Source organism: Helianthus annuus, chromosome 5 (assembly GCF_002127325.2).
Source record: "Helianthus annuus cultivar XRQ/B chromosome 5, HanXRQr2.0-SUNRISE, whole genome shotgun sequence".
Taxonomy (NCBI): domain Eukaryota; kingdom Viridiplantae; phylum Streptophyta; class Magnoliopsida; order Asterales; family Asteraceae; genus Helianthus; species Helianthus annuus.
Window position 1 is genome coordinate 159,458,906 of NC_035437.2, and position 10,572 is coordinate 159,469,477.

A 10,572-nucleotide genomic window follows, 5' to 3' on the forward strand; every position below is an offset into this window, starting at 1 on the left:
TGAAATTAAATCTTACAATAACTATAAAACAAGTGTAATCGAGTATGTTTGTCGAGATTTAGCATCGAATTGTGTGAATTGAGCATAATAGTTCACTAGTTTGCAAGTTTGACGTATTATGCACAATTTGTGAATAAAGCATCATATGTTTAATAAATTTGGATGTATGAACTTGTATAAAGGTGTATAACGTGAATGTAAAGAAATGCAAATGATCCAAGTCTCGGATTTTACAACGATTAAAGTCTTGGATTTGCGACGTTACAACAGATTACGATTTTGAAAGAGACAAGCTTCTAAAAAATAAACTTACAAGACACGATTTCTAATTTAGGAAAGTTACGAAAAAGCGAAGCGTTACAGAGGAGATGGTCACGTACAACGGGACAAAAGCCACGTCAGGTGTTACGTGCAGCCTTTATATATCGGAGTGTCCAAAGTGAGAGAAAAAAGAGGAAGTCAACCTTACCTGATATGAGGACAATGGACCAGCTCTAATATGACGAAAAGTGTTTAACAAGATTAGTGGGGTGATTGTTGGGACTAATCTTGTCATACTCAAAAGTTGAAGGATGTTAAATGGTTTAGTTTATTTTAGTATGAAGATTTAAAATTTATGTTAGTTTTATTATATTATTATTTTAGTTTCTTAATTCTAGTCTAGTATGTTTCTTGGGCATCAATGTTTGTTAGTATATATTGGAGTTATAGTTTAGGGTTTATGTACCTTCAATTGTAATCAAAGAGTTTTTTTTTGTTAAATCCATTGTTTCATTAAGTTGAAGACTTGATTTCCAACAGTTACATGCCACTATCAAATATTGGGTGTGTTGTTACATGTCACTATCGATTATAGGGTGGGCCTCTTTTCGGCCTAACTGTTTCTGACAGAAGATTCAATATCAATTATGCCATTCGATTGGTGATTATATAAATATACGCTCCATACAGCTCGCTGTTACAATATAAATATGTTAGTGTTAGTTGAGGGTATGCAATTGTAATAAGTGATAGTGGAGGGACTGTAATTGTAACATGTGTAAGAAGTAGTTAATGGTAGTTATAAAGATAACAACCCCAAGCTATGAAAGGGAGCTTGATTTGGGTTTTCTTCTCTCTCTCTCTTGTGTGATTCTCTCATTCCAAGCTAACAATTGGTATCAGAGCCTACCGATTCCCATCGGAGCTCATTGATTCCGGCTACCACCAGTTTCCGATCATCTTCTTCAGCGAGTTTTCTTCAAATTCCGTCATCAATTTGTCAATTCATTCGAATTCCTACTCATTTCCATTGATTCTTGGAGTGATCAATTGTTGATCATTCTATTCCATATCATTAATCAGTTGCCTGATTCTTGATTCCTGTTTTCTCATTTTTTCTTCCTTCATATCTGCAACTTTCTGTCATTCTAGTGATTCAGTAAGATGGCTACTCGGAACCAGGAAGTTGAACGTCTTGCAAAAGACATCAACCGAATAGATGCTTTTACAACACAAAATCAAGAAACACTAATGGGCTTGAAAGCAGCTTTTGATCAGATGCAAGCAACATTTTCAAAACTGGAACAACAAGGCACTTTGATTCCAAGAAACGAGGGTGATAGGCTCAGCAGTAATCGCTTAACAAAAGTAGAATTTCCCAAGTTTAATGGTGATGATGTTGAAGGGTGGATGTATAAGTGTGAACACTTCTTTTCAATAGATGATACCCCTGAAAGGTACAAAGTTAGATATGCTGCTGTCCATCTAGAGGGTAGAGCCTTGCAATGGCATCAAGGGTTTATGAAATCCTCTGGGAAACAGATATGTGATGTGACTTGGGATGAGTATACAAGAAATGCATCCACTAGATTTGCTGCAACACTAATAGAGGATGCTATGGGTGCACTCAAGGCATTAATCCAAACTGGTGAACTAGAAGATTACTGTGATGAATTTGATCTACTTTTGAATAAGGTAACATTACCTGATGAGTATACAATTAGTTTGTTCATTGAAGGGTTGAAACCTGAAATTAAGTGCCATGTCAAAATGTTTAAACCTAAAACATTGAGGGAGACATATTCTTTGGCAAGATTGCAGAATCAGTCAAATAAGACCTTGGGTTTGGGTAGTATGAACACAGGTTCCACCAGTTACAAATACAATTTCCAATCCACAAGAACTAATAATTTGACAAATATTGGCAAGCAGCATGTGCTAGCCACTCCTGTTAATTCTGTACCATCAAATGCAATCGTTCCCAAGAAAGTTACAAATAAATACATGGATGACAAAAGGGTAAAGGGAGAATGTTTTTATTGTAATGAAAAGTATGTAGCAGGGCATAGCAGAGTGTGCAAAGGCAAGAAACAGTTGTTTTTAGTGGAAGTGGATGAATATCCTAAGGATGAAGAATTGGAAGGATTGGAGGAAGAGTCTTCTGTGCAGGGTGATCCACAGATTTCCTTAAATGCCCTTATGGGTATCCCTTCCTACTCCACTATGCAAGTGGTGGGCACAGTTGGTACCAAGCAACTGTATATTTTGTTGGACAGTGGGTCTACCCACAACTTAATGAGCAGTGCTTTGGCCCAAAAGTTAAGGTGTCTGGTCAAACAAATTAATAATGTACAAGTCACTGTAGCTGACGGTAATAAAGTGGAATGTGTGAATGTCTGCAAGGACTTTCAATGGGTCATGCAGGGCAACTGGTTTACTACTGATATGCTGGTAATTGATCTCAATAACTATGATATTGTTTTGGGCATTCAGTGGTTAGAAACTTTGAATGACATTATATGGAATTTCAAAAACTTGACTAGGAAGTTTACTGTGGCTGGTCAAGAATTTGAACTCAGGGGAACTAAGAAGCAAGGGGTGAGTTTATGTTCAATGGATAAGATAGCAATGATGATCAAGTCTCAAGTGAATGTTTCTCAGGCTCAGTTGTTTACCATTCAAGATTCAACAACTAAAGATTGCATGTATCAACCAATCATTGGTAATACTGAAGAAAAGGCTAATATAGACATATTGTTACAAGAATATGAGGACATCTTTGAAGTTCCTCAAGGGTTACCTCCTTTAAGACCTTTTGATCACAAAATTGTATTAAAAATGACAACGTGAACCTGAATTTGAAGCCCTATAGATATCCTGGTGCCCAAAAGGATATCATTGAACAAATGACATAAGAATTATTAGATTCAGGTGTGATAAGACACAACAGCAGTTCTTTTGCTGCACCAGTAGTCCTTGTCAAAAAGAAAGATGGATCTTGGAGAATGTGTGTGGACTACAGAAGGTTGAATGAAGCAACTGTTAAGGATGTTTTTCCTATTCCTCTGATTGAAGAACTTCTGGATGAGTTACAAGAAGCTAGCATATTTTCTAAACTTGACCTGAGGTCTGGATATCATCAGGTGAGGATGTATGAGCCTGGAATCTATAAAACTGCATTTAAGACTCACCAGGGCCATTTTGAGTTTCTAGTATTACCCTTTGGCCTTACTAATGCACCAGCCACATTCCAATCTTTGATGAATGCCACATTCAAGGATGTTTTAAGGAAATGTGCATGGTTTTTTTTTATGACATTTTGGTGTACAGTGGTACATGGCAGCAACAGTTGTTGGACCTTAAATCTGTGTTACAACTTATGAGGGTTAATGCTCTTAAGGCTAAAAAGTCTAAATGCTCATTTGGTGGTGGAAAAGTGGAGTATTTAGGCCACATCATTACTAAAGAATGTGTTTCTACTGATCCTAACAAGCTCAAAGCAGTTCAAGAATGGCCTATTCCAACCACTGTTAAACAGCTAAGGGTATTACAGAAGATTCATTAAGAGTTTTGGATCCTTAGCCAAACCTCTTACTGAATTATTAAAGAAAGACAATTTTAGTTGGACCATTGAAGCTCAGTTAGCTTTTGACCAGCTCAAAGAGGCTCTTAGTACACCTCCTGTTCTGAAACTTCCTGACTTTTCAAAAAAATTCATTGTGGAAACTGATGCATCAGCAAAGGGGATGGGTGCAGTCTTAATGCAGGAAGGGCACCCTTTGGCATACATTAGCAAGGCACTATCTCCTAAGCAACAGAGTTTATCTGTTTATGAAAAAGAGTTACTAGCCATTCTCATGGCTGTCAAACAGTGGCATCACTATTTGGTTACCAAACCATTTGTCATCAAAACTGATCATCAAAGCTTAAAACACTTGTTGGAACAGAAGATTGTAACTCCCCTGCAGTAGAAATGGCTTTCAAAACTCCTAGGGTATGACTATGAAATTTGTTACAAACAAGGGGCAGATAATGTGGCAGCAGATGCCTTATCAAGGGTGCAGGGTTTGGCTTTGTTTCAAATCAGTTTAAGTTCAATTCATCCTACCTTATGGAAAAAGATTCAAGATGCTTGGCAACATGATCCTATCACCCAAGACCTTATTGACAAACTTAAACAGGGAGTGGTTATTGCTAACAGAAGTTGGGATGGTCAGTGTTTAAAAAGAAAAGATAAGCTGCTGATTCCTAATGACATTCCTCTCAAACAGGAGATCTTATCATTATTTCATGCTTCAGCCAAGCCATTAGAGGACATTGTGTGACCCCTACACTTAACAGGATTAAAGATTTTTTCTATTGGAAGGGCTGTTCTAAAGATGTGCATAAGTTTGTCAAGGAATGCACAGTATGTCAGAGGGCTAAGTATGAAACCACTGCCATACCTGGACTGTTACAACCACTGCCAGTTCCAAAATCCATTTTCAGTGATATTTCAATGGATTTTGTGTCTGGTTTACCTAAAGTCCAAGGCAAAGATACAATATTAGTATTGGTGGACAGGCTAACTAAGTATGGTCATTTTTTGTTATTGAGTCATCCCTACTCTGCTGCTACTGTGGCCAATGTTGTTATGGACAATGTATTCAAATTCATGGTTGCCCTGCCACAATAGTCTCAGACAGAGATCCTGTGTTCTTGAGTACATTTTGGAAAGAATTCATGAAACTACAAGGAATTGAGCTAGCTATGTTATCTTCTTATCACCCACAATCTGATGGACAAACTGAAGTCCTAAACAGATGTTTAGAGTCTTATCTAAGGGCTATGAGCATGGATGCTCCATTGACCTGGGTAAAATGGGTTCCTTTAGCTCAGTGGTGGTACAACAGTACTTGGCACTCCACTATTAAAATGACGCCCTATGAAGCCCTATTTGGAGTTAAGCCTAATATTCACATTCCTTATATCCCTGGTGAAACCACTGTTGCAGCGGTGGAAGATTTTTACAGAGACAGGGAAAGTATGATTGTGAAATTGAAAGCTAATCTTGAGTTTGCTAGGAACATGATGAAACAATTGACTGATGCACATAGGGTTGACAGAAAATTTGAACCAGGGGATTGGGTGTATGTCAAATTACACCCATTTTCACAGCAATCCCTAAAAACTCATCAAAACAGGAAACTCTCACCTTGATATTTCGGTCCATTCCTAGTTCTACAAAGAATTGGGAAAGTTGCTTATAAGTTGGACTTACCGGCACATGCTCAAATCCATCACACTTTCCATGTATCCTTGCTAAAGAAGGCTCGAGGCTCCACTGTTATCACTGGACCAATTCCACAAGGTCCGAGGTTTATATTACAACCACGAGCTGTGTTGGACCGTCAGTTGGTAAAACGGGGTTCTAAAGCTGCAATGAAAGTGCTAGTTCATTGGGAAGGTCTGCCTGTTTCGGAGGCTTCTTGGGAATTTTTGGAGGATGTTCAACTGAGATTCCCCAATTTCAATTTTTGAGGACAAAAATGTTATAAAGAGGGGGGTATTGTTACAATATAAATCTGTTAGTGTTAGTTGAGGGTATGCAATTGTAATAAGTGATAGTGGAGGGACTGTAATTGTAACATGTGTAAGAAGTAGTTAATGGTAGTTATAAAGATAACAACCCCAAGCTATGAAAGGGAGCTTGATTTGGGTTTTCTTCTCTCTCTCTCTTGTGTGATTCTCTCATTCCAAGCTAACACTCGCCACGTAGGAGAGCACCATGGGTGGACCCAACGCCAACCGGATCCTTGACCCTGATACCGTGGGTTATGATATTTTACTAGAGTGATCAGGTTTGGTACTATATCTCACAAGAGTCGATTGCAAAAGGTTGAAAAGAGTAGTTAAAGAAAACATCCATTGATGAGCTGCATGTAGGGTTGTCATCTAAAACAACCTGCTAATAACAATCTCAATAGGAACTCATTTGTAATTCAACTTGAGTTAATAATGACTAGTAAGCTAGTATGTAATCATAAAATTTGAGTTCGAGCTAAATGTAGGTCACTCATTGCTCTGCACAAATAAACTTCCAATTTTAATTATTCTTGTATATTGGTAGCTGATACCTTAGCTTATAATTTTATACATGAATACTCCGGTATTAAAGTGTCTACATAATGGTGTTCCCCCGAGTGGTTGAGGATTCTAGGCCAATGGTAGACAAAAATGTGTACAATTTCGGAGTGGTATTAAAAGTGTGTGAGTTAGCTACTTAAAAAAAGGATATTCGTTGATGTAGAAAAATATCTCACTTTTCAACATACTTATGAGCGGGCGTGAGATTTGTCTAGTGTGTTATAACCCTAAACTTGATTAGAAGGCTATGCTTTAAAAAGTGTTGGGTGTCCAATTTTGATGAATTTTCAATTACGTTATATTACATTACACTAAGTAAAAGAAATTCTAAAATAACACATAATTCTTCATGGTGAGGGAGTTTTTGTGCATTCGCTAGTAATATTCAGTATATCATGGAGTTCTTGCTGATTCTATTGTTACTCTTCACACAGTGTGAGGTTTATCCAAAATACTCGATTTTGGAAGTGATCATTCAATGATTAATTGTTCAAGATGTAGCAAAAACATTTGGTCATTGTCAAATTTAAATCCTTTGAATGTTTAATAAAGCCTCCATAATGTCACGGAGTAAATTCCAAACTCTCGTGCGGCACTTAGAATTTGTCTAAGTTAAGCCTTTTGACCGTTTTTGGATATGTATGGCAGCGGAAGACTTGATTTTGTGTGTGCACAAGTGATGTTTGTAGTGCAATACTACAACAAAGATGAGTGTTTATTACTAGAGCAAAGTTTTACAAGTAGGTTTCTTACAAGGAAGTTGGGTTATGAATGAGTTATGAGGGGTAATGTGGGGTTGATCTTCTCCTGGAACCAACCTCCATTTGTATTGTAGAAATTGCCATACCTTGATGTCTAGTGTCCGTCTCTGTCTTCATAGTGTGAACTTGGTTTCCGTCTATGATGCAAAACTTGTTTGCCCACGGAATAGGGAAGGCCTGTTCTTTTTCGAAGAAGTCATGGCCAAGCACAAAGTTATGGTCTTTCATTGGCAACACGGAAAGGTCGATCTTACCTTTCCATTTGCCGATTGTGACTTTGACGCCGTATGCCATCCCAAGTATTGGTTGGACGGGTCCATTCGTGGTCTTTATCATTGCGTCTTGTTTTGTGACTCGAACACCGAGTCTTATTGCTTCATCCATTGAGACGAAGTTATGGCTTGCTCCTGTGTCAACTAGTGCCTTAACGGGTCTCCCGTTTACCACCATGTTGACGAGTTGAAGTCCTTCTTCCGACTTCTTTTCTAGTTTTGTGGTTATCGATGTTTTCTTTCCCTTGTTCGGGAGCTTTTTGATGTTATGTTTTTCCCGTGTTTTGGGAGTTTCTTGTGTGTTTAAAGTATTAAGATGACTCACTTGCATGGACCCCGGACATGCTTCTGGTTGTGCCTTGTTGGTGTCGATCAATTTTTCTTCTAACTCAGCAAAGTTTTTGTGAAAGTTTTGGATCTTGGCGTCTACCTCACTCCGCAGCCTTGCGATTTCCTCATGGATCATGACTTGCATCTCGAGGCGTATGACGTCGATAGCGGTTTTGAAGTCTTCTTTGAGTCCTCTTAACTCGTCTCGCAATGTTCCCAAAGTGTCTAGCTTTTCCAAGGAACGATTGACAAGAATTCCAAGTTGTGTGACCGAATCTTCGACATTAGTCTTCATTTTGTCTAAGGATCCGGCCAAATCCATAGACACGCTTCCAACTTCTTGTTGATTCTGGTTGTGATTGTGTGTCTCTTCTTTACTAGAGACGATTTTCTTGTTTGTTGCTCCCTTCTTGCTTTTCTTGTTCGCCATCCCGATGAACCGACGCGGCTCTGATACCACTTGTCACGGAGTAAATTCCAAACTCTCGTGCGGCACTTAGAATTTGTCTAAGTTAAGCCTTTTGACCGTTTTTGGATATGTATGGCAGCGGAAGACTTGATTTTGTGTGTGCACAAGTGATGTTTGTAGTGCAATACTACAACAAAGATGAGTGTTTATTACTAGAGCAAAGTTTTACAAGTAGGTTTCTTACAAGGAAGTTGGGTTATGAATGAGTTATGAGGGGTAATGTGGGGTTGATCTTCTCCTGGAACCAACCTCCATTTGTATTGTAGAAATTGCCATACCTTGATGTCTAGTGTCCGTCTCTGTCTTCATAGTGTGAACTTGGTTTCCGTCTATGATGCAAAACTTGTTTGCCCACGGAATAGGGAAGGCCTGTTCTTTTTCGAAGAAGTCATGGCCAAGCACAAAGTTATGGTCTTTCATTGGCAACACGGAAAGGTCGATCTTACCTTTCCATTTGCCGATTGTGACTTTGACGCCGTATGCCATCCCAAGTATTGGTTGGACGGGTCCATTCGTGGTCTTTATCATTGCGTCTTGTTGTAATCACTCTCACTTGTAACCTTGTTCAAGTAATCAAAACTCTATCTTTGTTGTAGTATTGCACTACAAAACTTGTCCTTGTGATTCTCACAAAAGACTTCCGCTGCGTAAACATAACCCAACACAACCAAAAGGCTTAACTTAGATCAAATCTAAGTGCCGCACGAGAGTTCAAGAATAACTCCGTGACAATAAGCTTTTTATATCCACCTTTGGATCATAATATGATCTCATCTTGTTAAAAAGATGGAAATTAATAAAATAAGATATAAAAAATTAAACACTCAATCTGAAGGTTGTTAAAAAAATTGCGAGTTTTAAAATTTCATGGAGAGCCTACAAAGTAGTGAACCACAACTGCCACACACCATGGAATAGGTGTGAAAGTAGGCGGTACCACATGGGTAGGGTGGTGTTCCCGCATTGCCACATCCTCCATCCTAACTCCTGAATCCTTCCCAAAGCCACAACCTCAAACCCTAATATGACTCGCCGATACTATAAAAATTTGTGTACTAAATCTTATTGTACACGTCTAGATGTATATCTAACCATCTACATACCCGACCTCGAAAGTTACAATCTTTTGAGGCATATCAAGTGTGTTTTGAAGGACTTTTACCGTTAGTCACTACTAACCCTTCCAAAGAAATTAACACAAAGATAAATTACATATCTTGTGCATACACACCTAATAAGTTTGTCGCAATGTCTTTCTTGTTCTATGTCTTAGGCTTCTCTTGTAACAATTGAATCATTTCAAAAGGACTATTTGAGAAAAAGAAGCATCAAACAATGAATAGTTTTTAGGTATGCAAAAAATGTAGAAATTTTTAGGTTGACCTGAGGGGCCCATTGACATTTGGCTAGTCGAATACTTTACACAGGCATCTAATTTCATCATTCATTGTAGTTTGATCCCACCCCTCATTTGAGCTATTCAAAAACCTCATAGCTCGAAATTTGGCTTGAAAACAGTCGTTTGTAAAACGAGCTAGCTCGGCATCATTTACAAAACATAGCAAAATTGTCTCGGCTCAAATTAATCAAAACTTAGCTTGGTTCAGCATGTGAACACTCCCCCCACTTACACATACACACATATATAACAGTTAAATACATATATAACTTGGGTTTATTTCAGAACTCTAAATATTACAGAACTTTCAGAACCGCTAATGAACATTATTTAAGGATATATTATATGTATTTTTATATTTACATATGTGTAAAGGAACTAGTTTACATATGTATAAATGAACCAATTTACGTATATGTAATTATAAAATTACATATGAAAAAATGATAAAACTACTCTTAACACACATGGAATCATAATAAATGATAAAAAATACCCTTAAATAATGTTAAATATAAAAATATATTAGTAGAATGGTTGTTTATTAGGAGTTCTGTAAGTTCTGCAATTATTTAGAGTTCTAAAATAATCATTACTAAAGTAAATGTAATAAAAATATATATATATATTATAACCACCTAAATAAAAAAAAATTCCGCTTCCGATACTGCACTCCCGCAGTCAGGGATAGGGATGAGCATATCGGTATCCGATACCGATACCGCCTAATACCGATCCCGAATTTCACCCGAACTAGGTACCGATACCGATACCGAAACATGTCGGTTAGGTATCGGTACGGTATCGGTATTATACCATATTTTGAGGGTCGGTATCGGTATAATACCGATACTGTACCGTACCGTACCGATACCGAAAACGCCAAACAGTGGATACCGATCGGGATCGGGATCGGTACGGGATCGGTACGGGATCGGTACGGGATCGGTACGG

The 10,572-nt window shown here is 38.0% G+C and overlaps 1 protein-coding gene across 1 annotated transcript; it reads left to right on the forward strand.

Moving 5' to 3' along the window:
• The first annotated feature begins 1,425 nt into the window (after positions 1-1,425).
• LOC110943921 lies at positions 1,426-3,111 on the forward strand. Its single transcript, XM_022185651.1, has one exon. It carries the CDS (start codon positions 1,426-1,428, stop codon positions 3,109-3,111), a length of 1,686 nt encoding a protein of 561 aa, XP_022041343.1.
• Positions 3,112-10,572: the final 7,461 nt, after the last annotated feature.